This window comes from Lepidothrix coronata, unplaced genomic scaffold (genome assembly GCF_001604755.1).
Source record: "Lepidothrix coronata isolate B3197 unplaced genomic scaffold, Lepidothrix_coronata-1.0 Scaffold78, whole genome shotgun sequence".
NCBI lineage: Eukaryota > Metazoa > Chordata > Aves > Passeriformes > Pipridae > Lepidothrix > Lepidothrix coronata.
Genome location: NW_016690258.1, coordinates 1,725,742 through 1,753,592, shown reverse-complemented (window position 1 = coordinate 1,753,592; position 27,851 = coordinate 1,725,742). Strand labels below are relative to the sequence as shown.

Here is a 27,851-nt window from a genome sequence, read left to right as displayed (position 1 = left end):
GAGAAGGGCAACAGGGCTGGGGAAGGGCCTGGAGCACAAGTCCTGTGAGGAGCAGCTGAGAGGACTGGTGGGGCTCAGCCTGGAGAAAAGGAGGGAACCTTCTTGCACTCTACAACTCCCTGACAGGAGGTTGTGGCCAGATGGGGGTCAGGCTCTTCTCCCAAGTAACAAGTGACAGGACGAGAAGAAATGGCCTCAGGTTGTGCCATGGAGGTTTATATTGGATATCAGGGCAAATGTCTCCACCAAAAGGGTTGTCAAACACTGGACCAGCCTGTCCAGGGAAGCAGTGGAGTCACCATCCCTGGAGGGATTTAAAAAGACGTGCACATGTGGCACTTGGGGACGTGGGTTAGTGGTGGCCTGGACAGTGCTGGGGTAATGGTTGGGCTTGATGATCTTAACACTCTTCTTCAATCTAAACGATTCTGTGATTCTGGGATAATATTTTCACATTTTTCCATAGTATGGGGCTCTGGAAGTAGGTTTGCACTGTGAAGGATTCGAGGTTTTTCTGTCTGCAGAGTTTCCCAAATTCAAGAGAGAAGCTTTTGACTGAGGAGGAATGCTTTGCAAGTTTGCTTTGCAATGGAGGAGGTCCTCAGGTGGCCATTTCTGAGCGTTTGGGAATGTCCTTTGGCAGGCAGCTCAGGTCTGCTGTCCAAGCTGTGATTTGCAGTGCTGCTGTTGGCAGGAATTCCCTAATAAAGCAGTACAAGGACATAATTCCCTACTCTTGTTTGCAGAGCTCAGCACGACTGAGTGGAGTCGTCCAGCAAGCTGTAAATGAATGAACACTGAATTTGTCTTGAGTTTCCAGGAAGATTTTAAAATATTAAGGTTCTAACAGACCACACTGCAGCTTCTTGTGGAAGGGTCCAACTATTTAATCTGCTTTTCTACTGCCTTGCTATCATAACAACAAATGGATCATTCAGAGCTGGAAAGGCACTTAGAAACCACTTTTATTGCAATGAATGATCTTGATAAATAGGAGAAATTGTGTAGAATGTAGAAAATAATATTCATTTTCCTGCACGCAAATGGAGAATAATTGGCTTGGCAGCAAATCACAGAGAAAAACTGGGAGGTGCCATTTGTGTGCCAGGGTCACAGGGAAGAGCTGGATGTGGTTGCTTGGAAGGCAACATCATTTTAGATGTGTTGATGGGACTAAGAGACCCAGATCTAGAAATATGCTTGTTACAGGTTGTGCAGTCACTGGCTGTTTTCTCTGCCTGAGGTAAGGACAGGAAGAAATTAGCTTAATGGGTAGCAAGAGAGACTGAAGCTCTGTATTAGAAGCATAGAATACCAGGCATGAAAGGACTGCAAGGATCATCCAGTCCAACCTTTGTTGGTGAAAAGAAAAGAAAAATCCATCTAATAAGAACAGTGAAGCACTGTAAAACTCCTAACAAAGGAATCTGCTGAGATATTCTTGTGGGAGATTGGGTAAATGTTACCAAAAAAAAAATAAAAATACTTTTTTGATGTTATTTCATCTTTTTTTCTTGTTCCCTAATGACACAAGGTCTGCATGTGCTAGAGAGGACAGATAAGGCCCTGAAATGTCCTTTAAAAAGTAGCAGTCATGGTATAGACAGAGTACAATGTCAAGGAGAGTGACTTATCCCAACATTTCACTTGTATTCATAACTTGGAAGTAGATTAATGAAATGTGAAGCCTTTCATCTCTCAGATGCCGGTTTCAATTTAAACTGGGTCAGTGTAAGGTGTTCCTTAATTTATCTTAGAGCAGTAGGTATTCACTGTGATCAGATGACACATCATGGAGATTTATACCAGAAAGGAGCCATGAAATATTCCCTGTCCAGTTGTGACTGACTAAACCAGCTTCTGAAATTCCTCAATGGAGTTTGTACCTCCTGGTCTCTGGCTACATGTTAACACCTTCACTGCCTTTGCATGCCTGTTTGTCAGGCTGAGATTTGCCTTCCAAGTCATGAACATTTGAACTGAGTATTTAAACTTCGTCCCAACCACAATAAAAGAAGTAGTAAATATGCTTTTAGTATCAGTACAAGTATTTTCTCTTTTATTTTGTTGAGTTTAAGTACTTGATCTACATTATTTGATTTTACAATTTCTGTCCTCTTTGGGGTTATTTTGGCTTTCAGAGAGAGGAAAAACTCTGGTTCAGAGGAAACCAACCATGTATCCCGAATGGAAGTCGACATTTGATGCCCACATTTATGAGGGACGGGTGATCCAGATTGTGCTGATGAAAGCAGCAGAAGAGCCTCTGTCTGAGGTGACTGTGGGTGTGTCAGTCCTGGCAGAGCGGTGCAAGAAGGGCAATGGCAAAGCAGAATTCTGGGTAAGGGAAGAGGTTAATTCCTCAAGTTTTCTTCCAAGCTGAATGAATGCCATACGCCTTTTAAACTTGAAGGGGTTTAGATTTTCCTGGGTCGGTAGGATCTCACTGGTTTGTATTCACATGTTGCACTTGGTTTTTTTCCACACCTTAAATTGAATTCTGAGACAAGAATAATTATTCAGAAGAGTAAAAAACTAATAGTGGTCAGTTTTAGCCAATTCAGTGGTCTGAAATCCTCTGCTTATTATCCATAGAACAAGTGCCACATAGACATCATCAGTGTTAAACTTTCTCTGTACAACCTGTCATGACTTGGACAGACCATCACGACCAGCAAGGAAATGTTAGTTCAGTTAGCATAGAGCCTGTAAGGTTATTTTTGTGTGGAGAGACAGCCCAGCAGTAGTAGCTGTAACTGGGGTCTTTGCCTTCTGGGAACTTTGTTGGGCAGATGTTCTGAGTGCCAGACGTTGCCTTAAAGATGAAAACTTAGTCATTATCCCAGTAGGATGATGGGATTTGTGGGGATATGTTCATGGGTGTATCTAATCTAATTGTGGTTTGGTTTTATCTGGGGGTTGGGACTTTTTTTTTGCAAAGTTGTATTTAGTGTAACCCAGGGATACTTTGCTCTGTGCTGAAGTGAAGATTGAATCACTCTTTCATGCTTAATGGTTTCTTATCTTTTTTAAAGGCAGCATTTTAAGAATTAGTGGCTACTTTCTGAGCACAGGAACTGACCTCAGCTATTGGCTCAAAAGACACTTTTTTTTTTTGGTTTTGCTGGTCTGTAGAATTTGCCACAGAAACCACATGTAATGGTTTGAGGGGGAAAGGAAAACAAATTTTGATGATACCACTCTTTTTTCATTACAGGCAGCAGCATTTGATATCACTATGGTTTGTACTCTCTGTAAACATATAAAGGATTGTATAGACTTTTTCTTTTAAAACAGGGTTCCTGTGCAGATTGAGTTTACTAATATTAGAAACAGAAGCCAACAAACTTCTTTGCAGAAAGGGGAGAAGGACATGCACAAACAATGTGAACTCTGTGCTGAACTCTTGGGTAGACATCAAAGCAATACAGAGTAAAAGCAAGAGAATAAAAGCCCCTGACTCAGCTGCAACAGTGAGATATGGAAGATGATTGTAAACAAACAGTTATTGAATATTCTGCTTTGAGTCCCTAGAAGGAGCTGTTTAAATTCCTAAGAGATTCAGTCAACCACACACTTCACTGTTGGTATCTTTCTTTCCATAGCTTGACCTACAACCTCAGGGGAAGGTGCTGATGGCTGTGCAGTATTTTTTGGAAGATGCAGGTAATGTCAACTGTTTATTTTTAGTCACTTGTGTGAAAAAAGTTACAATATTTACAGTCCTTTTGCAGAACAAAGGATGTAGCTCACAAAAAAATACCACCTGGTTTACTGAGTAGAATTTTCTGATGTTATTCATTTGTTTTCTAGGGGTTTCTTTGTTGTGTGGACACGTGGTTGGATTTGTTCATTTCTAAATGCCTTTGTGCCTCTAAATGCTGTTGGATTTAGGCACTTTTGTATCTTTGATATGTCTGTCCTCACGTTTTGATGTGATAAAAAAGGTATCAGTTCCTTTTTATATGCAAGGAAGTTAAATCTGTTATTCTAGCTTATGTGGGAAACTTTTTTTGTGGATTGGAGAAGTGGGTCTGAGTTTCCTGGGATTCAGACACTAATCACCGGAAACCTGGTTGTAGCAAAGAATGAATGGTTTAGTGTTCAAATGCAAATCTTGTCAATGTTCTGACAAACGAGTTGAAAAAGTAAACAGGCTGTTTATGTCAGAAGTATACACACACTCTTTGGAAAGCAACTAGGAGGGAAACTTTAAGTACAATAATAAAAACAAGTATTTTAGCATGGATTTGTGTATCTGTGGGATCCTTTTCTAAAGAAAATGCTGTAAACTCACAACTTGCTTAGCTAGTGGCTACAACTTCCCCATACTAGAAGTCGTGACACCATTGTTTCTTGGGAATAATATTATAACATAACTGCTCTGCCATATTAGTCTATCAGTCTTACAAGGTTTATTACTATGTGTTTATAAATAATAAGTGGAAAGAGTAAGTTTTGAAGCATTGGTGGTTTCTTTCCCCACAGATACATACAGGGAGCACAGTTTTGCTCTCATAGAACAAGTTAGTTGAGAAGGTACCATCCATTTTTGTACCATATGGGCAATCTGTGTAGCAGATACTAGAAAAGCCACTGAAGATAGAATGTGATGTACAGTACATGACATTTCAGAGTTGACATTTTATCTCTGTGATGGCAAAAAAACCCCAGCCTGTATGCTTGTTATTTTGTCTCTGAAAAGTTGACTCTATAAAGCAGAATTTCAAAAAAATGTGGAACTTCTAAGAATCATAGGTAAGAGTGTTTCTTTGAAGATCCAAAGCTCTCTGTTTATGCTGCAGTAATACTCTGGTTTGCATTCAAACTGTTGTGGACCATTATATTAAAACACCTTAATCTTGGTCTTTGCCATGGTTTCCTGTGCAAGGCTGTTTCAGAGGGCAGTGGTATTATGAGAATCTTATCAATTTAACGAGACATACAGAAATCCAGCTCTCCTGGAAACATAAAAGTTTCTCAACCAAACCAGTACAAACCCAATTTCTGTATTCTCAGTTGCTTGTTTGATGAAGCTGAAAGGTATTTCCTGCTCTCCATATAAACATGAGGAAAAATAGAGATGTAAATGTGTAAATCTTCCATAATTTTTTATTAGCTGTTAGTAGGAAGGTAATATACTCATGTGCTGTAAGCACTAAAATAATTGTACTTACTAATCAAAATCATTTAAAAATAGATGCAATGTTCTTGCAGTTCTTCTCATTGCCTTTATTAGGGATTGCAGATGGTTGTGGATGAAGCCTGCATACCAAACAGATCATTAATTCATGCAATCATACCTTAATTGGCAAGTTAAGATTCAGCTGTTATTGCACTTTTTCATCTTTAATTTTATATAAAGCAGAAGGTAAATAGGAAGTTGTTGCAAAGTGGTCACTAATATCTTTTTGGTAACTAACCCACATAGGTGGTGGAAAACTGCCTTTCAAGACATTTCAGTACATTTATACATCTACATTTTGTGAAGGAAAGTTACTCCATCTGATACTTGATGTGAACACTGCAAATATCAATACACTTTAACATACTACTACTCAAAATTATAAACCTCCCTCATGTTACTGCTAAATAGGCAAACACTGATTTGTGGCTCATCACTGCACTGCTGTAAATGTTTCCTCGAGTTAAATTTGCAGTTACCAGTGTTAGATGAGAGAGGTTTGTTAGTGCATTACAAGGATGTTTGTATTAACCTCCATTCTTAACATTGCTAAAACCCTTAGTTAATAGTTGAAGGCTCAGAGACAGTTCACATTCCTTCCTATACAGATACCAGTTTGTTCTCTCTCTGACCTGCTTTCCTATACAGAACTTTATGGTTGCTGAGTTTCTAAAATACTAAAAAAGGCTTGTTCTGAAACTGGTATTGCAGTTGTTCCCTAGTTTATTCGAAGGTATTGCCACCATTAGTATCTTTGAGTTATAGGAGCTGCCTTTTGTTTGAAAATCTCCAAGCACTTTGCAAAAGTCACTAATTCTTTCTGTGGCTTGTTTTACAAACTAAAGCTGCTGTTTTTCAAACCTTCCTTCTGAGTAGAAAACACCCTGCCATCTTTAGAGAAAACTGCTTTCCTCTGCTTCAAAGGTACAGAGCAGTATTGAGAAATGAGCATGTTATCACTCCACTAATAAGTATATTATTAGAGAAGAAAAATCATGTAATCATGATATTAAAATTTCCTCCATGATAAGCTACACTGAGACTTTTCATTTGTATATTGTTTGTGCAGACTGGGGCCTGGCCAGTTAGTTTAGGGCCATGTCTGAAAAGTCTTCCAAGTCTTAGAGGTCTTTTTGCTTTTTAGACCCTGTAAAATGGGGACTGCAGAGCCTTGACTTAGAGCTGTCAAAGAATTTTTTTTGTCTTCTGTCCTGTGATTTGAGTATAAGCTTGTGCTGGTAATTTTGAAGTTTTTTCTTCTGGTATGTGAAACGTGAGAACGAAGGTGTTGACCTCAATTTCAATTTCAGAACATTGTTTTCCTTCTGTCCCTCCTTCTCTAGTTGTAGTATTGAAACTAGGTTATAATTCTCTAAAGCAGCTTTAGTTTTAATAGGTGGGAGTTGCAATACGTTTAATGCTTTGCTTGATCTTTGTTTATTCAAATGTAGTTAATGACCTTATCCAGTAAGAAAACCCAGGACCTCACTCTGCTGAGTGTCTTGTGCAGTGTTAGCAGCTTTGGAAGTGTGCTTGTGTCTTGGGTTCAGTTTCTGAATTGCTGTTTTGCTGGCTTTAGCTTTCTGCAGAAAGGGTTAGTGAGTTCTTTCCTTAAAATGCCGTTGGAAGTGCCAGAAGGTGAGTAATTTGTGTGTGAACTTTTGATATCTCAAGTGTCTGACTTACGGGAGAGGAACGTGAGCCATAGATTTTGAATGTGTTTTTGTCTGTGTGTCAAGATGAATGTTGGGGAAGCATGAGATTTCAGAATTTTTCTGAGTTACCTTTGAAAAATAATAGGGTAAATAACAGATTTGCTTTCACAGTCTGTGTATTGCCTAAATTAAGATTTGAAGAATCTCTATGGATGAGGTGTATTGTAGAAGGATTGTCACATTATTAGTATATAACAGTGATGAGGGCTGAAAAGCCCTCTTATAATTGTACATGGGGATGTTGGTATGATTTGATTATTTAACTGAGAAAATACTATTTCTAGAAATTTGGCAGACGTGGTGGTTATTCAGTGGCACCTAGCATCTGCTTTAACCTGCTCCTGGAAGTGCAATTGCATGAATTTAATAAAAACATCTTCTGGCTTTATTTTCTGATTTTCTTTAAGAAAACAAGACATTTGCAGACGTGGTGATTTCATGAACACCAAGTTGGCAGTGTTTGTGGTTGGTAAGGTAGATAACATGCTGTGTGGAGCAGAGAAAATTTGATACAGTCCATGTGTTCGGTAGAAATTTGACTTAGATGCTGTATGTCTGAAGGTTAGTTTTACTGTGCCTTTGTAATATGAAAAAGAAAAAAGAAAACTTATTTTCTAGTTTATTCCCTGTTTTACCACAACAAATGAGATATCAGATGTCTCTGCAGAAGGGTTATATAAAGCACTTACTGAAGTGTAAAATAAGAAGTGCTCTGTCCGCTGAGCGCAGGCCGTGTTCGCACAGCAGCTCTGAGCGGGTGTGAGCACTACAAAGGCTGCAGTGTGGGGGTTTTTTTATTCCTGGATTGAAAAGCAGGGCTTGTTAAAATACTCTGGTGTTTTGTTTTAGCACTTTTCTAGAAGGTTACTGGTGCCATTAATGCCTTGGAAAGGCTGGTTCAGCAGAGACACCCTAAAGCAGCTGCAGAGCAGCCCCTCAGTGCCCTGCGAGTGTCGGGCAGGACAGCGGGAGGTGCTGGCTCAGGGGCCAGGCAGGACTTCTTGAATTGTGCAAGGCCAGGCTGGAGAGGGCTTTGAGCAACCTGGTGTGGTGGAAGGTGTCCCTGCCCATGGCAGGGCAGTGGAACTAGATGGTCTTGATGGTCCCTTCCAGCCCAAACCATTCTGGGATCCTCTTCAGAGGAGCCGACAAGAAGCCCATGTCCCACGGGTGTCCCCGGCTCTGCAGAGCAGAGTGTAACTTATTTGTCGTGTATCTTACAGTGGAAATGTGCACACTGTCACATGGAGCACACACACATCTCACCAGGTGCTACTGAGAGTTTGTAACAGCGTTTTTGACCACTTGTGCTGAAGTTTGTAGTGTAACTGCTTGGGGCCAAGATAGGTAATTTGAGATTATGTGCCAGCCTTCAGAGACAATAGTATTGGCCTCTACAATATGCAAATTATTGGTATTTCTACTTAAATATCAGCAATGTAAAATCCACAGGTACTGAGAATGAAGGAGGAAGTTTTGTTTCGTTAAAAAAAAAAAAAAAAGGAAATACAAATCAGAATCAATACTCTGTAAATGAAATGTTGTGATGATCACAGAGACCACAATCATTTAACATAGCAAGTTCATGTCACAGAATTGTAGGCTTTTGGGAAAATTTTATTTCTTTAAATGTTTTTTTTTGGTGGGTTTTTTTTAAAGATGATCTTTAAAGCAATCCTCTCCAGGACCAGGTTAAAGAGCAATTTTCCCCTGAGACACTTCATGCTAAGAAAGTCTCCTATGTGAGGAACAAGCCTTCCCTTTTAATGATTGCTCTATGAGATTAATGTTTTTCTTGACCTGAAGGTGCACTTAAATTTCAAACAAAGCCAAATGCAAGGCTGTAGAACAGCAGAAGGAAACAGGCACTGAACTGAAATGTTAGTTGGTTTTGCAATTTATTATACAGTTTCAGGCAAATCTCAACCTGAGCCATCAGTTAGCTCATAAAACGCTTTGCCTGTCCCTGTTTGAAGTGAAGTCCCAGTTCCCAGTCTCTGGCAGTAGCACTGTTATCTTTCCTCTGCTCACAAACAGCACCGTGAAATGAGCAGGTTAAAATGAAAAATGAACTCTGAAGACGGTAAATATTTTTTCAATTCTTTCTTTTTAAATAACTACTGGGGTTATTCCGAGGTTGTTTTCTTTTGTCCTTGGACTTTTTGAGGTTCAGTTGAGACAGTTTGACATCTCACCTTGAGATTTATTACAGTTCAGCAGAGCCCTGGCAATATTGCTTTAGTAAATGTTTTCCAGGCGATGGGTTGGGTGTTGTGTTAGTGGCTGCGAGGGCTGTGAAATGTTCAGCAGGACTGCTCCTGCCGTTAAATAGTGAATACAGTGGTCTGTTTACAGCATGTCTGGAGAGCTGCACTGTCAGTTCACAGCCGTGCTTAATGGTTTCTTAATGAATATACAGCATGGAGGAGTTCGGGGGGCTTTTGTCAGATCAACTGCAAGTTTTGAGAAGGGACCTTGAAATACATGAACGTGTCAGTGATAAATATTAACCACAGCTCTCAATAGAGGAAATAGATTATGTTTAATGGTGTGTGCTGGGTTCAAAATGATTAATTTCAAGTCCAGGCCATAGAGGTCACCTGGATTCTAGTTGCTGATTCAGCTGTTTTGTACATGACTCTTCCTGACCATGTGCTAGTTCATGACACACATTTTATCTATGGGAATCCTGACTTGCTTGGAGAGGGAAGCAAAGTTTTTCTCTTTGTGTTTCTCCCTCTCCCCCATCTCCACCCTGCATCCATACAGTTCTTGTGAAATTTACTTCCCTGCAATTGTTAATTGTCTCTGCATCTTTGAAATTAAACCTTTATTCCCCAGTTGAGTCCATCGTTGGCTGAACTGCTTGAAACTGTTCTGGAGCAATACACATTAAAGTTAATTTACACTTTAAAGATAACTTGTTAAACATGCCCATAGCAAATTGGAATGAGCTACACTATCATTTCATAACCACCTCAGCTTCAGGTGCACTTGACTTACAGCTGCTCTCTAAACCTCTCAGCTCCTTCTGAACCAAAATACAAAAATGTCTCCAGCTATAATTGGATATATTGGTTGGTTTTGGCAAAGGTATTTAATAAGGCAGCTGGTTGTGAAGCCTGTGTGTTCTCATGTGCAGATTTTGAAGTTTTGCTGTGCTCAAGGATTCTTCCCTGTTAAAGTATGTGTGCAAAGAGAAAAAAAAAAAGAGGGAAAAACTCAAAGTGATTAGTTTATTAATTGCCCTCTCAAAAAAGAAAGTGCCAGTCTCACATATTTCTCTTTAAGTTTGGTATCAGTGCTCTAGGCAGGGAGGAAACACCACTCTTTCCCTTATCTTGATCAAGTTTTGTCAGAGACTTCTGCACACAGTATTGGCAATTGCTCCAAGCATTTTAGCATGAGAAGCCAGTTTAGCATGAACATCCAGTTCACGTGTAAGTTCCTCACTAAACACTTGGTTTACTTGTGTTATGGAATAGGTGCCATAAAGCAAAACGTCTTTCTCTGTTCTGTTGCTGTTACTGATTAAATCTTCCTTACAAAGCCATCTTTTTCATGCAGCAAACAGTACTTAAGCATTGCTGACTCTCAACCACCTTGTTTTCCTTAATCACACACTTCGGAGTGTGGCTTCCCTGAAGCATTTGAGGAGCAGTGGGTGAGGTCTGTGTATTTGCTCAGCAGGATTAAACAAAGAGATAGGACTGTTTGCAGACTTCCACAAGCCGAAGTGCAGCAGCTGACAAGAGTTTTTGTTGGGTGAACTCAGTAGCCTGTTTGAACAGCAAAACTGAATCCTGTTCCTGCGGGGGCAGAGGTAACTCAGGGGCATGCACAGTGCCAGGGTGTCACAGTGCACACTGTGAGCTCCTTTCAGAGGGTGTCAGGATGGGTTTTTCTCTGAACCAGGTTGCCAGTTTCTCAGAAAAGTGCATTAATACCTGGTAGCAAAGCTCGGGGATCTCTTCTGAACTTTGTTCTCACTAATATGCCTAATCTTCCCTTAATCCCTGAGTTGATGTTGTCCTTTCTTTTCTAAGGCAGTACATGCTGCTGCTGTCTGGCTGCAGCTGGCTGACAGATAAATTAGTTTAGGACGCTCGGAATGGTGTCAAATGATGGATTGTATTCCAGGTTCAGGGGTCTGATGAAATAGCAGTGGTGGCAGCCAGCTAATAAAATGGCAAGAACCAAGTGCAGCCAGCAGCAAGAAAGCCAGAGCTCCTGGGTAACTTCCTAGTAAGCTCAGGCATTGCAGTGAGTGTGACTTGGCAAAGGAAAACAAATCTGCTTCTATCAGTACAAAAAGCAAGGCTCCCACTGATTTTGATAACAGGCAGCAATGCGATGGAGCAAAGTAAGAAAACTTTTGTACTGACAATGGGAAAAATGCTCTTCTGGCTTTTTCCTTACTCTGTTGCTGTGGCAATTCCCAGCCTGCAAATGGCAAGATCTCTTTGCCCTAAGCTTTGCTGCTGGGAGATGAGAGGGGAGAGGAATGGGACTGAGACACATTGACAGATCATCAATGTTATGAGTCAGCAAAATCTAAATGTCTGACTGAGAATCTCATTTGTCCTCATGGTTTACTGCTCCTGGAGGCTGGAAGAAAGCCTTCTTCCAGTAGTATGGTCTGATGGTGACTCAGAAGGTCCTGCAGCACTTCACCTGAAGTTCTGCTGTAGTCCTGGTTCAGGAGGGCACGTGGAGCAGCAGAATGGAAAGGCTTCTGCTGCCCCTCCTGCTTCCAATAAAATGTTTATTTATCTTAAACATAAATCACATTACATATAGGAGCTTAGATTTTTTTCAAAAAACAACTGTGGTTGTCATTTCTCTAGCAAAACTGTGCTCCATTCCTGCTTTTTCCCCTCAGCTCATCTCTGAAGGCTTTTTGTGCATAGGCAGGAGCTGGGAAGTGCTTGCAGGCAGGGACATGGAGACACCTTAGGAAGCATTGTGTGCATGTGTTCCACCCTTGTTGGGCTGAAAGTCTGCAGAATGCAGGTGTAAAATAAACAGAAACACTATTCTGAAACAGAAAACCAAACTGAACGTTTGGGAGAAGCAAATATTAATCTTTGTAATGCCTTTAAGTATTAAAAGTGTGTCTTCTTGTCTCCCCCTTAGACTGCAAACAGTCAATGAAGGAAGACGAGGGGACAGTAACTATTAACAGGAGAGGAGCCATCAAACAAGCCAAAATCCACTACATCAAAAATCATGAGTTTATTGCCACCTTCTTTGGACAACCCACATTTTGCTCTGTCTGCAAAGACTTTGTATGGTAAGAAGGAAAAATTAAGTTTCCTCCACCCCCAAATAACTGCAAAATTCACTTCAGGTACATCGAGACAAAACATGACACATAAATTCATATGTGTTTGGAAACTACAGTTGTCCCTTTCACATTAAAAAACAGAACTTGAGTATTTTTGCCACTGAAATGATTGAAAAAATTCCATCAGCATCAAGTGAGATCTGGCCTATAATCAACAGCAGCTCTGTCACAAGGGAAGGGGGTGGGTGGATCTGAGAAAATAATGCTCAAACTTTGAGATGTGAAGTGGGTGATGGCAGAGTAAAGGCCTGTAGGGGGCCAGAAGTTGGATCCCTTTAACATTAAAGCTGTTTTTGTCCTAAGGCAGATCAAGAGGATTTCCCATGTGATTGAAATCTTGTCATTTCTGGGTCCCCCTCCTAATTTACTGGTCTGTCAAAACAAAGTACCTTACCTTCTAAACCTTGCTTTCCTAAGACAGAGGATTCTGATTAGCAGAATTTAGACCACTTTATTAATAGGAAAAAATATTCCCATAGACAAAGGATTAATTGATTGACACGGTAAAAACAATAATATTTTTTTTAAAAAAACCCTATCTTTTATTCCTGTAAATGTATGGGGTTTTATTTCCTTCTTTAACATTTGTTTTTCAGGGGACTCAACAAGCAGGGATACAAATGTAGGCGTAAGTTGATTTTTTTTTTTTTTTTACGTTTTTCTTCTACTGCTTTCCAGGTGATTCTGAAGATCTAAAAGTTACCATTGAAAAAAATCTTCTGTAAATATACACAGCACAGTGCATCATTACCATAGGTGGTAGTAGTAGATGTTAAATATCAGTTTTGCACAATAACTGAAGGAATATAATTGAGATTCCTGCCTTGGCTTTTAGTATCAAGATTTAGACTCAGCTGTTCTCAGAAGAGTTTAATGCTGTTGAAAAGTTGCACTCATTTATGACAGCAGCTTTTGTGAAACCTTTTCTAAAATGAATTACAACTATTAAGGGTTTTTTACAGCTGAATTGAAAAGCTCTTTTGACTGAGCATAGATCTCTGTGCATTACTCCAGACGGAGAGGAGATATCAAAGGGTGAAACACAAAAGCATAATATTATTCTTCTGTTATCAAATGCTGGTAGCATTGTGTAATGGAGGCTGATTTAGCTTAGAAATAAAGTTTATGATAAAAGAAAAGGGGAGGTGTGGGGGAATAAGCTCAAAAAAGATCATCATCTTGATGGAAAAGAAGTTTTTGGGGTTTGTGGTATGATGGAAAGGTGTGTATTTTTCATATTCTGCTATGAAATGCAAACACCTCATCCCATGTATTTATTATCTGAAGGAATCCTTTTTTTTCTTGTGCATGTCTTGAAGAATGCAATGCTGCTATTCACAAGAAATGTATTGATAAAATCATTGGGAGGTGCACTGGTACTGCAGCCAACAGCAGGGACACAATGGTAAGAGCTGGAACAATATATTTATATTGTAATTGTGTAATTAAACAGTCCTGAACTAACAAAAAGCTTGTATGGAAACTGCCAACTCCATTTGGGAGATGCTTGGCTGTACAACCCAAGTGACTGTCTTCTCCTGGAGTGGACAAAGTTTTCAAGCATGAACAGTAGTCCAAAACCCCCTGAGCAGCTGGGTGCTATTTGATGGGCAGATCCTTTCCCTGCTAGATGAGGGATGTAAGGCTAATGTAAAATAGTTGTAAGCTTGTAATATCCAAGCAGTTTTGTGTCAGAAGCTGGTCCTGCTCTGGGCAGTGCCTCACCCCTGTCTCTCCCCGTGCTCAGTTCCAGAAGGAAAGGTTCAACATTGACATGCCTCATCGCTTCAGAGTTTACAACTACATGAGCCCGACCTTCTGCGACCACTGTGGCAGCCTGCTCTGGGGGCTGGTCAAGCAAGGGCTCAAATGTGAAGGTGAGGATGGGAGGGGAGGCAGCTGGGACCTCTCTTTGCTTTTTCAGGGTTCCATCCCCACGGCTACACACCGTGCATTTCTCTGTGTTGTGTAGGATGGGATTCATCTCATCCATGCGGGTTGGAAAGGCTTCTGTACTAGAGAGAGACAAAGAGGCACTTGGCTCATGTGACAGCTCAGCCAAGGTGAGCTGCTAATGGAGTCAGGGAACACACTGTGGAGGTGTAACCTTGGGTATAATCAAAATTACTACCTTGGGAATAGCTGAAATTTGGTGGTTCCGACTCAAGGTAGCAGCTAAAAGTGTATTGAAAGCGTTTACTGTAAATACTGCTTTTATAATTCTCCCACAGGAAGGCAGGATGAGCCTTATTGTAACAGATTTTGAGAATAAAATAATGGTGATAGGAGTTTTTTTCCTTGTGAACAATTTTTGTAGCCTTCACTGAGTTAAAGATAAAAACTGCAATTTTGTTAACAATGACAGGCCTGTGTCCAACCTGGTCTTACAACAAGGTTTCTGAACTGCACAGAGAAACAGCCTTTTTGTTCCAATGTCAGACACTATTTTCCTGATGCTTGTATAACCATCCTTACATTTCTTTCAGAATGTGGCATGAATGTGCATCATAAATGCCAGAAGAAGGTGGCAAACCTATGTGGAATAAACCAGAAGTTGCTAGCTGAAGCTTTAAATCAAGTTAGCCAGGTATGCTTTATTGCCATTTCAGGTAATTACTTGTTTTCAGAGCATCTTGGGGCTTTCACATCGTCTTTTCTGTATCACTTTTATGGGGAACTGAGTTTGGAATGGAGGAAATGCAAACAGCTTTCTCTTTTTTAATTTGATAGATATAGAGACTAACAAAGATACCAATAGCCTAAAATGGGAATGGGGGGAGGAGGATCCCACTTAAAGAATTTTTTAAAAGGTTCGTGGTTTCCTGTGGTGCCAAGGTTATTCTCACCCTTTCTGTTTAATTGATTAAACAGTGGCATCATAATTGTGAAGTCTTTTTTTACATGTTTCAACTTTAAAATTCCACCTGAATGATAAAATTAAATGAATAAAGAGGAATATACCTGATATTCTCAATTTTTATTAATCATATATATATATATATATGTATGTATGTATGTATATATACACACACACACATACAGAGAAAACTGCTTTGGAATTAACACTGGCCCCATAGCTTGTTCATCTCCTGCTGCAGCATGACTGTCTTTTGTGGCTGACTTCTGACTTGCAAATAAAGATTCAGACACAAGCCCTGAAATAAAACAGAAAAATATATCACAAAAGCCAACAGAGTGTGTTCTGTTGGCTCTCAGCTCTCTGAGCTGTGTGTTCCTAAGCTTTCACAGGATATTTACTTTGAAAACAGGGAGAGCTGTTGCACCAGCTCTTTCATGACCCAGAAAAACTTAATCTTTTCCTTACTAAAATTTGATCTTAGGGATCTTTCACACATAAAATTTGTTTCTATGTGCTAAAGATGGATGTCATACACAGATATGACTTAAGCTTGTCCAGTATGACACCCATCTCCTCATTCAAATGAACATACATCCAAGGGGACATTTTCCCACAGTTTAATTTGTTCCCACTGTGAATCCAAACCACTGTACCTTTAATAATTTTGCAATGAACAATACAACATAGACTGTCCAGGAATTTCATTGACTTTATTTTCTTGCAGTGAAGGAAATAAAGCAATTGGCTGATCTGAAGCTGTAAAGAAAGTGGCTAAATAGTCTGTGAACCAGACTTCTTGAGAAAAGATGTGTACTGGGAGTTAATAATTAAAAAGAAAAGTTTATACTGCCATCACGTTACATTTACAGATATTACTGTATTTCTAAAGTAGTAGTGCTGATATAATTTCAAGTGTTCCTTCTCCTCAGAAATCTACACGAAGGTCTGATTCTGGGTCTGTAGAAAGTGTTGGTATTTATCAAGATTTTGATAAGAAACATAAAGCTCCAGGAGGAGATACAACAGGTAAGAAAAGGGAAAATGTTTCCATACGGCCATTTACTTACCAGAGAATTTAAGTAGTTATTTATTCTTGCCTTGTGTTAGACAATCTTTTTTAATAAGCACTGTTAAAAAAAAAAAGGCAGGTATTTCTTTTTACCATCTCCTGGCTGCACAAAATTCTTACATAACATTTGACAAATGCCTGGAATCCCATCTCTGTGAGTTCAGAGTAAAGTTTGTTTGGTGTTTGTTTTCTCACTATTGCTAAAGGCTTCAAGCATTGTATAAGCTTATTTCCATTACTGCTAACTTATGATAATTTATGCAAAATTAAATGCAACAGCAGAAGTAATGTTTTAGCAGATGGAAATGACCAGACTCAGTAAGAGATAATGTGTGGGTTTGGTGTGTACAGGACTTTATATATTCATCCATACATTGAATTAATTCTGTTCAAATGCCCAGTAATAAAAAAATATTTTTATGTCACTTAGCATACTTGTTTTGTTTTGCCAGAATAGAGGGATAAAAACCCCAAAACCTCTTGCAAGTGCTACGTCCGGGTGCAGCCCCTGTGATTCCTGCCTGGGTTGTCCCAAATGCTGGGCAGTTACAGGGCACACATGGGATCATCTCATGATTAACATCAGTGTCTTGTTAGTGACCCAGCGAGTCTGTGCAGCAGAGGGCAGGAAAAAAGTTATTAATTTTTGGATATAATCAGGATTAAACTGTATGATCGTGCTACTTAGCCAGCATTGGGCATAAATCAGATCTCTTTATGTGGACAGGCTGAGAGACTGTCCTGTTCTGCTAAGGGAAGATAGATAAATAGTTTGTTTACAAGCAGTCCTTGTATCTTTTTCTCCAAATTATGTCCTATATTTTAGTCACAGGAAAAAGTTAAGGGTCTTGATTTTTATAATACCCAGGTATTGCTTAAACCCAGCATCAGAAACAGTCACAGGTTCCATTCAAATCCAAATCAAGTACGCTCGAGTAATTTAAACTTTTGCTATAAACCACAGGAGGTGACCCTTATGTTTAGGTTCACCAGTATTCCAACAGCAGATGCACTGAAATGCTATGCCAGCACCTAATTCCTATCCAGGGATCTGAGTCATGCAGTGTTTCTGCACACACTGAGCATGGACCTCCCTGTTTTGATCAGCAGATAACAGCGAGTACGATAAGCTCTGGGAGGGGAGCACAGCCAAGACAGCGGCGCGAGCTGCAAGGAGAAAATTCAGCATAGACAGCTTTGTCTTCCACAAAGTACTGGGGAAAGGAAGCTTTGGAAAGGTATGTAACAAACTTGGAGAGCTTAAGGTGTCTGCCTCGCTTGATCTCTGCAAAGTGACGGGCTATTTCCATTAACCAGAAAGGTCTTACAGCTCCTTGGGTTGATAATCTTCCTACAGAATTGCAAATAGACATCTTTGTCAGAGACACTAGAAATTCATCTCCTGGATCACGTCTGAACTCAAGTGTGATTCATAATGCACAGCACTTTGTGGGCTGTTTAGTATCCAGGCAGAGGAATCGCCCTTTATGCACCACAGTGCATATTTTAGGTTCATGCCCTCTGTACAGAAACAGCCTCATAATGCCCCAGTGCAGGGGCAGGGGGATATTTGGGAGAGCAGTGTGACCTCCACGGCCTCTGTCCACTGCTCTCTGTGAAACTACAGCTCCAGGGAAGGAACAGGCTTTACATGGCTGTTGTTTATACACTCACAAGACATTGACAGAAAAACCACTGTGCCTGCATCTCCTCATCTCTATGTCCAGCAGCTTCACACTCCCAAATCTCCCTTATCTTTCCCATTTAAATGTATTTTTTTAATTGTCACTGCACCTCCTATGAACACCTTTGACTTTCCCTTACTGATACCATCAGTAGGAAGTCTTTCCTAGCCATGCTGTAACATCACCCTTTATTCTTTGTAGGTTCTGCTTGCTGAGCTGAAAGGGAAGAATGAATTCTTTGCTATCAAAGCCCTGAAAAAAGACGTGGTGCTAATCGATGATGACGTGGAATGTACCATGGTGGAAAAGCGGGTCCTCGCACTTGCATGGGAAAATCCATTTCTCACACATCTTTACTGCACGTTTCAGACAAAGGTAAGGAAAAGCCCAGTAGTGACAGTAACACAACAGGTCGACCCTTCTAATGGATGCTGTTATCTGCAGTCAAATGAAAGTAACTTAGTGGTGCAGGAATTAAGTTTCCTTTTCTTGTGCTCTGTGCAATAGTTCATGGGCCTTGTGGAAAGTAAATATGAGTAGGACCAAACATATGTTGATGAGGACAGAATTAGATCAGAAAAATATCTATGCTATCTAGAATAAGAGGCAGTTTAATTTAAATCCTTGATCCAAACTTTCCCCTAATGAGGGGAGAAAAGATGACTGTCACAGGTAAAAGTCAGTAAGTCTGTTTAAATGTGTATTTTTATAAAGTTTAGAAACCCACAGAATACAAGATTAGCTATTTATCTTTACAAGACCAGGCCACTCAACTCTGTAGGAGCCTTCCAGGCTCTCAGGGTGTGCATGAAACAGAGAAATCCTTCAGCAGAGGAAGCTGCTTGGTCCCCCATAGGCACATTGCTACTTCACCTGTGGTTGGAACAGCATCAGTAATTGTTCCATTCCCTGGTTATTTGCAAACAGGATCATCTGTTCTTCGTTATGGAGTTCCTGAATGGGGGAGACCTGATGTTCCACATACAAGACAAGGGGCGTTTTGATCTCTACAGAGCAACGTAAGTCCACAACCCTCCGTTCCCCATCTCCAGGAAGGATTTTAGTCTCTGGGTTTACTGCTGCTAGTTTTGTGCCCCTTACTTGCCCTGGAATTTCAATGGCTGATGATTGAAAAGGTATTTCTTAGGCACTAGTTTAATACAATGAAGAAGTTCACTTAATGATGTGTGGAGTTAGGCCTTCTTAATTTACATAGTGTGATGTTTTACTTTATGGGATGCTTGCAACATCAGCCAGCAGTGAAAAGAAAAAGGTACAGCCTCAGTGTCCTTTGGGACAGTATTTTGATGGAAAAAAATTGCAAAAATAATCAGCACTTAGGTTATTGTTATGATAAGTTGTCATGACAGCACAGGAACACCTGTACCTTTCACAAGATACTAATAAAATGGGTGCTTTGTTTAGCAAGTGCAGTTGTGTCAGTTACCTATGGCTGAAGTTTTCAGCTCCAGTGATCTTTAAAAGATGCAAAAATATTTTATTATTGTTACTTTATGTACTATTTTTAGTTTGAGGTCAGTTTCTACTTCTCTCACTCAAAGCCATGAGAGATTTAATTGTAATATTGAGTGGGTGCGTGCAAGACCTAAAAAGTAACAGTGCAGGGTAGTGAACCTACCTATATAAGCATCAGGAAAATGACCTGTTACTGGGCACTGTACTAAGGAACATTGGATGGGATCAGGTCAAGGAGTCTGGCATAAATAGCAGCCAGCTGTATAGGAAAGGGCGAGCTCCCTTCCCACTCCCCCCAGCAAAAATCTGGATAAAGCTCCTCCAGCTTACCTGCATTCCAGCAAACATCTCTGCATCTGGCAGCCTCTCCTGGTATCCCCTGGGCCTATTTGTGAAGTTTTGGGTCAACATTCATTCTGCTCTACAGAAGCGGAAATAGTTTTATAATTGTTCAATTAGAAAAAAAAAAAAAAAGCTTTTAATACTTCTTGGGGCATGGGGAAGCATTCTTTTCATGTTTTCCTTTATCTCCTCTGGATTATCACCTCTGTTTTTGAGGAGAATACCCCTGAAGTCCTGCTACTTTTCTGTTTACAGTCTGTTCCAGCCAGGCAGGTGCAGAGGCAGAGAGGTGATGCCTGCTTCTAACCTCAGCATTAGTGCCCAGTCCCTCCTAAAGCAATCCTTGAGGACTGAGCTCCCAGTAGCTGTCTTTCAAAAGGCATGTGCATATCACTATAAACACACAAAGACTATTATTAAAGAGAAGAAAAGGGACAGTGTTCCCCGTGGGAAGTGGAATGAAGCCTTATGGCAAGTTGCAGTCGTGTCCCCTCTGCTGTTTGGTATTGGACACTGCCGATGTGTGGTGAAGGGATTAACCTGCAGCTTTACAGCATCTTGTCTACATAAAGTAGGATTTAAAGGCTTGTACGGTGCTTGTCACTCCATGAAGAGATCCTTACAGCAATATCTTGGCTATCTGCATTGGCTGTGTTTAAACTGAGAAAAGATTAAAATATGTTTTGGTCTTTTCAGGTTTTACGGAGCTGAAATTCTATGTGGGCTCCAGTTTCTTCACAGCAAAGGCATTATTTATAGGTGAGTACCAGGCAGCTCCAGGGTGGGACCTGGTGTTTGTCCTAGCACTTTGTGCATCTTTGAGTTCCTGATTGATGTAACAAGTATAAGCTGTCTGTCAGTGATCTGATGTAGTTCCAAGGCCATTAACATGCTTGACACGAATCTCTATTTGTGTGGGTTTTTTCCTTGGCAACTAGAGTGATGGAATGATATTTGTGTAACACAAAAGCAGTTTTGTTTCAGTTATTTTTAAGCACTGCCTTCAAATCATGAGTCTGTTTAGTTTGGAGGTGAGGGAGAGGGTCTTTGAGGCTTATCAGTCCTCATTGGCCTTGTGCAAACCACTGAGGTGAAAGTTGCCTGGTTTTGCCTTCTGGTGAAACCACAACATCGATGCTTCTGCCACACCAGGTTGAAGCATCGGAGGCCAGACCCTGATCCACTGCTTCTGACTGTGTATATCCACACTACAAGAAATCAGAAGTTTATTTTAATGTAGTTTTCCTCTCGATTTCAGCCCTTTCACCCCACCCTCAACTTGAAAGCACTGTTTGGTAACTACTTGCGCAGACATCTCTCACCTATGTAACAAACAGGTCCAAAGAATGATGTCTCTGTGCTTCAGAGCCTTACAAAAGGCCTTAGGTGAACAATGCTCCAAACATCTGGTATTGTCCATCTCCCTCTATAGAAACAGGAAACATCTGTTGGAGCATCCATCCTTCAGAGCAATTTTCTGAAGTCTAGTTAAAAAGCATTTGTAAAGGGGAGGAACCTTACAGGAATCCTTGGTAAGAAAGACAATTCTTAAAAGCACATCTGCCTCTCAGAGAAGACAGCCATAATCCAGGAAAGTACATAACATTCCCAGCTCTATTCCCATAGCCTCCTGCAGGTTTTTATACAAAGGATCAAACTGTTTTCAGCAGCATGAAATCCTTCCATCCCAGATTTTTTAAAGCATTTTTAGGCTTGCTGTTAAATTTCCCTACCTTAAATTAGACTGTTCCTGGGGGGAATTTCATAGTATGAAATATTTTCAGAGAGATGGTACCCTTTTCCAACAAGACACCAGCAAAACCAGTGGTACTGGTTTTTCCCATCTCACATAAGATTTCACCAATATAATCCCAGAGCCTGACTCGGAGCAATTTTAAGTAGGTGTTACATGTAAGCGCACATCATACAAAAGGTTTTAGGACTTGCTGTAGCTGGGTGAGTGCAGTGCCCTGAGTTTACTGTGAGTATTTCCCATCTCATATATATTCAATTTGCTCAGGTGAGCAGCAGCTGGTGTCCAAACATGGAAGGATTTATGGAGCACTGCGTTAGATCAGGAACTCTTGCTTTGAGCTGCAGCTCACGCTCTGAGCAATGTGAGTGAGTAGCTGATACTGGGAAGTTCAGCTACCCAAGAGAAAAGACTTCCCTGTTCTTATGTTAAATTATCTGCTCTATTTCAGTCTTTCTTGGTAAGCAGAGGGCTGTACAGTTTTCTCTTCAGCCTGCCCTCCTTGGTATGTGCATTTGCAGCCAGATGGACAAAAAAATGCATCCTGGTCAAAGGGAGGGAATGTAGCTTTTGGAAACTGCTGGGAAAAAGCTCTTACTTGATTGAATAGTGTTATTCTGAAAAAAAAAAGGCATGAATAGGACACTTCACAGGCCGTGGCCACAACACATGAGCTGATGCTGTAACCAGGAACAAGTCACAGGTAGTGTTAAGAGCTGGGCAGGCTTCAAACAATCACACTCCTGCCAAAGGCTCTCAGAATCCAACACAATCCTTCTTTTGAGCTCCAGAGCTGGTGCAGCACTGCTGTGTCAGCTGCTGGGGCATTAACTCACACTGCCTTCCAGAAGCAACAGAAGCACTGGCTGTGCTTTTAGATCTGAAAGCAAATGTAGAGGATTATAAGGTCACACTCTATATATGTACCTCAGCCTCTTATTTTGTCTGACCAGAAAATTCTTCCCTTGTCCCTCCTGCCTCCAATGCACAAAAGTATGGGTTGTGTTGATGGATGATTATTTCCTTGAAAAGCTTCTGTTCTGCTGCAGGGAGGTGTTTATCAGTGCATCTGAATACAAAAATGACTCACTTAAAACACAACTCTTTTTAAACACTTTTTGCAGAGACCTAAAACTGGACAACGTGATGCTTGATAAAGAAGGCCACATCAAAATAGCCGATTTTGGAATGTGTAAAGAAAATGTTGTTGGCGAGAACAAAGCAAGCACTTTCTGTGGAACTCCAGACTACATCGCTCCCGAGGTCAGTAAGGCACAGCCACACGCTGGGGGATGGATTTAATGCACTCATGTTAGAAGTGGCTGCTGTGATTAATCATCTCTTTGTAGACTAATAGTTCAGAAAAGTCGAAGTCTAATTAGCGCAGAGAAAAAAATTATACCTGAGTTCTTTATAGAAGGTACTTGAAATTCTTAAATATTTTACAGCTGCAAGTTTAAAAACATGGTTTTGAAAAGTTAAAATGCTCGGTTTTTTAAGAGTTTGGGTTTTTGTAGCCAGCACACACAGAGGGCTCCCACAGAATGAATCTATCCATGTGCACTGCAGATGGAGAACAGACTTGTGCCCCTGCAAACAACTAGAATTAAAACAAAAGCAGCTTCTAAGGGGAATCTCACTGAGTTAAATTCCCTGTGTTGTATTTTTTTTTAAATCTTATTTGCAAAGTAGCCCAACTAAGGTGTTAGGTTTTAAAGCTATAAATTATGTCAAAGTGGTAAGTTACTTTTCATCACTACTTGCTTCTCCCTTCATCTTGTAAAGACACTAGAGAAGATGTTTTCCAAATATATGGTTATTTAAAGTTAATGGAGAAAACTTCTGAATGAGAGCAAAGACCTGTCCACAGAGCTGGCCACGTTCCCACAAACAGCAGCCAAGTATAAAACCGCACATGTGCATCAGTGTCCACAGTTTCTCAGAGAGATGGATTTCTTTTCTTTCCCTAAATGCCCTAGTTATTAAAGATTCTCTCTTAAAATACCTCTCCTGGTTTTTGGGCTATATTGCTTCCTTTTACTGACTGCTTGTACTTCTTCCTCTGCGGAACAAGATCCTGCAAGGTTTGCGGTACACGTTCTCTGTGGACTGGTGGTCATTTGGGGTCCTGCTGTATGAGATGCTGATTGGCCAGTCCCCTTTCCACGGGGATGATGAGGATGAACTGTTTGAGTCAATCCGAGTGGACACCCCTCACTACCCACGCTGGATTACCAAGGAATCAAAGGATATATTAGAAAAGGTAGGACTGATGATCAACGTGTGGGTCCCGGTACTGTCTCTGTCCAAGGAGGGGCAAATCTAGGCTTTGGAGAGGAGCTATTTCTCAGCAAGCAAATTGCTCTTACAAAGGGAAAGCCAGGTCAGATTAATTACTAATGAACTGTTTACTGTCAGCAACCTCAGTTCTTTCAGCAGCGTATCTGTTATTCTTCCCCTGCCACGTACCTTTTGAGCAGATGAAAGGCTTTACCAGGTGTCTTCTCTTGCAGCTCTTTGAAAGGGATCCAGCAAAACGACTTGGGGTCACTGGGAATATCAGAGACCATCCTTTCTTCAAAACAATCAACTGGACAGCACTAGAGAAGAGGGAGGTGGACCCTCCTTTCAAGCCAAAAGTGGTACGTGAGTTGTTCTTTGTTCTGTAGCAAACAGCAGCTTCAGGGGAAGGGGTGACTTGCTCAAAGTATCCTACTGCCATCGTCTCCTCACATTTACAAATGACAGAGTTATATATATGTAACCCCCTTGTTCCTGGATGGTTCAGTTATAACAAGGTGCACTGTATGGCTTTGACTGCCCAGAAATCCTCCTATTAAGACTTGCCTTCCTGTGCACTCTCAGGGAGCTTCTTCGTGAATAAAATCTTCAGGAAAACCAACGGATAGTTCCGATCCCTGTTCTCCTCTGGGTTAGAAATGTTCATAGTTCCTTGTGGTTTCCTTTTCTGCAATGCCACATGGGAGAAGCACAAGTAACTTGAGGCTGCTCACCTGCCTGCAGGCGTTCTGTGCAAGCATTGCATTTCTGCTGCTTCAAACCAACTGGAGAGTCTCCAAGGGGGCAAAAAGATGCATTCTCTATGCTACTGAATTTAGAATTAATGTACATGCCTGATGTTACCTGAAAAAAAACATCTGAAGAACAGACCGTGTGTAACTCACAGTCTGTAGCACTGTGGGATGCTGCTGCTCCATCTCACCTGGCTAAAAATGCAAGTCGATGTTCCTCGCCCCTGTTACTGGAACAGGTGAAATGATATGGAGGTAACAGTCTCTTTAAGTTGGACTTATGTACTCGATGGAGGAGAGCTGGCCTCTTCAAGAACACAAGGTTTCACATTGCCATAGAAGTGGGAACTCTGGAACCCTAAGGATCCTACAAACAGTAACCTTTGGAGGTTCACAGTGTCTTCAGTAATCTTTAGGAATGTGAATTTTTGTGAAACACACACACAAATATTTTATCCAGACACAAAGCAGCTGCTATAGGACACTGCTTTTTTTTCCTCTGGATAAGTACAGACTGTAAAATGCTCTCAGGAATATAAATATTTTGGTTAATGGCAAGAAATACTGGGTTTACATATAAGTAAATGCTGCATTGTTATTGCCAATAGATAATATTTGGGTAATTGTGCAGCATTGTCACAAATCCATGTGGTTCTTCTCCAAAGCAAGCTGGTGCTATTTGGGTTTTTTTTTTGTTTGTTTTCAACTACTAATAAGCAATCACTCAGTTATAATCTTACAGTTTTGTTAAAATAGGCTAAAATGAAATTATTTTTTTTTCTCTAAAGCAGGGGAAGAAGGGAGGGAGCTCAACCTTTTGTATTTAAGTAATTTGTTCTGGAATAAATTAAAAAGTTTGTCTCAAACTATCTTTCCTCTCTAACACAGAAATCGGCAAGTGACTACAACAACTTTGACAGAGAATTTCTGAGTGAGAAGCCAAAATTGTCCTACAGCGACAAAAACCTAATCGAGTCCATGGATCAATCTGCATTTGATGGATTTTCTTTTATTAACCCTAAATTTGAACAGATCTTGAACAAGTAGGTCTCTGAACAGCTGGACTTCAAAGCAGGGTTAAACATTACAAACCCACACTCCCAAGTGTTAATGCATTCCAACGACGTTGTCGATACTTCAGAATAATACACAGTAGTGTGACGAATTATGTCCAACTCCTGATTTATTGGCAGTGTTTTTATGCATGGTTGGGTTTAAGGTATGTGAATCATGTGCATTATTTTCTCTGTTTGGGAAAATGTAAATTCTGTTTGGTACTTGAATGTAGTTGTTATATATATATATATATATATATATGTGCTGTATATTTTGCTCGAGAGAAGACACTGGGGAACAGATGTCTTTTTAAAATGTGTTTGAGCCCTTGGTTCTTTTATTTGTCTTCAATTAAAAGAAAGTTTAATGTAACTTTCATTCATGGCTCTATGATTTTTAACAATATACAATTAAACTCCAGTTGTCTTTAAATTACAGTGGAAAAAAATAATACTTTGTAAGCCCTGGTTGCTTTCCTAAAATATTTATGTTGGTTTTTATGTGAATTAACCAATGAAGAATCAGGCAAAAGCAGAGATTCCTAGTGTAACACCAGCTGCTGTGGGAAACTGCTCCATGCTGCTTTTGAAGAATAAATGCTACACATTTATTCCAAGGCAGTCCAAGCAGGCAACAGAGACCTAAGCATGCCAGAGCAGCCCCATCCTGCCTGGGAATGTGGGGTTCTGCCATTAAATGCCAATTCCTATTAAGAGAAAGAGGCACCACGATCAGAGCAGCTGATCCCAGCAGGACAGAACTGCCAGGTAATGACTCTGTGGAGCTCTTGAGTTACTTGCCTGCTCTGCCCAAGAGGAATTATCCTGCTTTACTGCCAAACACAAAATCCAGTTTTGTTTACTTGTTTGTAACACAGCAGCTGTGCCTCCCACTTGCTATTAAGGGCACCAAACTAGATCCTGCTTTGTTGCAACACCTACTTCTGAATATTGATTTTTTTTTTAACCATTAATGAGTAAGAAAAGCTAATGTTATTGTTGTAAAGCTCCTTCTAAAAGTCTTCTCTTTGCAATCAGCTCCTAAAATACAAAGTGAGGCAAGGTCCCTTGCTTCTCAGGAGCTTTCTGTATCTTGTAACACTATTGCAAATGATTTAATTTTCTCAACACTGAGCAGGTGGAAAAAAAAGTGTCTGGGTGTCAGTTCATGCAGGAGTTATGCAATGCTCCAGAGCTCTTAGGAGCACTGTGGAGCTTCTGGGTAGTTTCAGACTGTTAATCCTGCTGAAAGAGCGGGAGAAAGCTGTAATACTTTGTAGAGGCTCACAAGAATACAGTGCTGCCTTTGTTCTTCTCCTAAAGAACAGCTTCAGTAATGCCAGCACGACTCGGATGCCATCTGAGATTGAGGCTGGAAGGGGCAGCACACAGCTGGCATTTCCAAACAGCCGGGGTTACCACCACACTTACACAAACCCCTGTCCAAGGGGGAACAAGCAGCGAGGTGCCCCAGGGAGAGCAGAAAACTTGGGTTTTTTTTCCTTCACCTACCCTACAAAGTAATGTCTAGTTTGCTGTTTTTCACCAGAAAGTGATTTCTGCTTTCAAAAGTGAGCGCCAGGCACTTGCTCCTGAGAAGAAATGCTTTTCTAGGTAAAAACTTACAAATGTGGGTGCCAGCAGCAGGGGGTAGTTGGATGGCAAAAAGCTGTGATGAATTACAAGTAGTAGTAAGTGTTGTTTGTGGGAACAACTGCTCCCTGCACTTACCTTCTTTGCTCTGGAGTAACCAGTGCCAAGCCTGCTCAAGAGAGATCACGGTCTTCACACAGCAACTCTTCCAGCTGGCATTTGACTGACCTACCAGGAGCAGCTCCTGCTGCCACAACTGTGCCAGCTACTCCATCCCTCGTGTTCAGCCACTGCCCGAGGCCCTGCCCTGCACCACCAGTACCTCCTGACAGCGCAGACACAAAAGCTCCACAGCCTGTACAGCTCCTCAGCCCTCCTGGCTGAAGTGCTGCCCCCCAGGGCCACCTGCCAGGCAGCAAAAGTCAAGAGTTCAGTCACCCATCAGGTCTGGGTCATCCTCATACTACAGGAAGATGGAGGTATTAAAGCATTTTGTCCAGAAAGCTCTAAAACAAACAAAAAAATCACCTCCTCTCCAAACGGAAATACACGGTGGAGTGAAAAACAATGAAAAGACTCCTCCCACTTAGCAGAGAGGATACATTGGTTACCTACCCAGGGGCATACAGCCATCCACAAGACATGAAAATCTGAGTATGTAACTCGAAACCACAAAGCAGTAATTAATTTTGTCCTTATCCTTCAGAATGACAAGTACCTCTGCAACTTTAATGCCCTC

General features: G+C 40.7%; 1 protein-coding gene and 1 long non-coding RNA gene across 5 annotated transcripts in view; one reads left to right on the top strand and one right to left on the bottom strand.

Annotated features, from left to right (window-relative positions):
• PRKCD (protein kinase C delta) overlaps window positions 1-25,892 on the top strand; it is a 60,783-nt gene extending 34,891 nt beyond the window's left edge. Inside the window, exons 3-18 of one of the 3 annotated variants that reach the window (XM_017819940.1) lie at window positions 2,142-2,341; window positions 3,606-3,666; window positions 12,037-12,193; window positions 12,844-12,875; window positions 13,567-13,652; window positions 13,995-14,124; window positions 14,734-14,834; window positions 16,037-16,133; window positions 17,287-17,414; window positions 18,063-18,236; window positions 18,789-18,880; window positions 20,376-20,438; window positions 22,557-22,695; window positions 23,507-23,695; window positions 23,946-24,074; window positions 25,353-25,892. In XM_017819940.1, the coding sequence (XP_017675429.1) occupies window positions 2,142-2,341; window positions 3,606-3,666; window positions 12,037-12,193; window positions 12,844-12,875; window positions 13,567-13,652; window positions 13,995-14,124; window positions 14,734-14,834; window positions 16,037-16,133; window positions 17,287-17,414; window positions 18,063-18,236; window positions 18,789-18,880; window positions 20,376-20,438; window positions 22,557-22,695; window positions 23,507-23,695; window positions 23,946-24,074; window positions 25,353-25,511 (1,937 nt within the window). In that variant the 3' untranslated portion in view covers window positions 25,512-25,892. Of the gene's footprint in view, window positions 1-2,141; window positions 2,342-3,605; window positions 3,667-6,690; window positions 6,824-12,036; window positions 12,194-12,843; window positions 12,876-13,566; window positions 13,653-13,994; window positions 14,125-14,733; window positions 14,835-16,036; window positions 16,134-17,283; window positions 17,415-18,062; window positions 18,237-18,788; window positions 18,881-20,375; window positions 20,439-22,556; window positions 22,696-23,506; window positions 23,696-23,945; window positions 24,075-25,352 lie in introns of those variants that run through there. The other 2 variants (XM_017819939.1, XM_017819941.1) reach the window with 2 other exon arrangements.
• On the bottom strand, window positions 15,298-24,042 carry LOC108499764. 2 transcript variants are annotated; one of them, XR_001875644.1, is made up of 5 exons: window positions 23,902-24,042; window positions 21,002-21,105; window positions 19,668-19,758; window positions 16,175-16,234; window positions 15,298-15,402 (listed from the first exon to the last, which is right to left on the bottom strand). It is a non-coding gene; the product is annotated as an uncharacterized LOC108499764 (long non-coding RNA). The 2 variants fall into 2 exon arrangements; XR_001875643.1 differs by lacking the exon at window positions 23,902-24,042 and having other exon boundaries at window positions 21,002-21,227.
• Window positions 25,893-27,851: the final 1,959 nt, after the last annotated feature.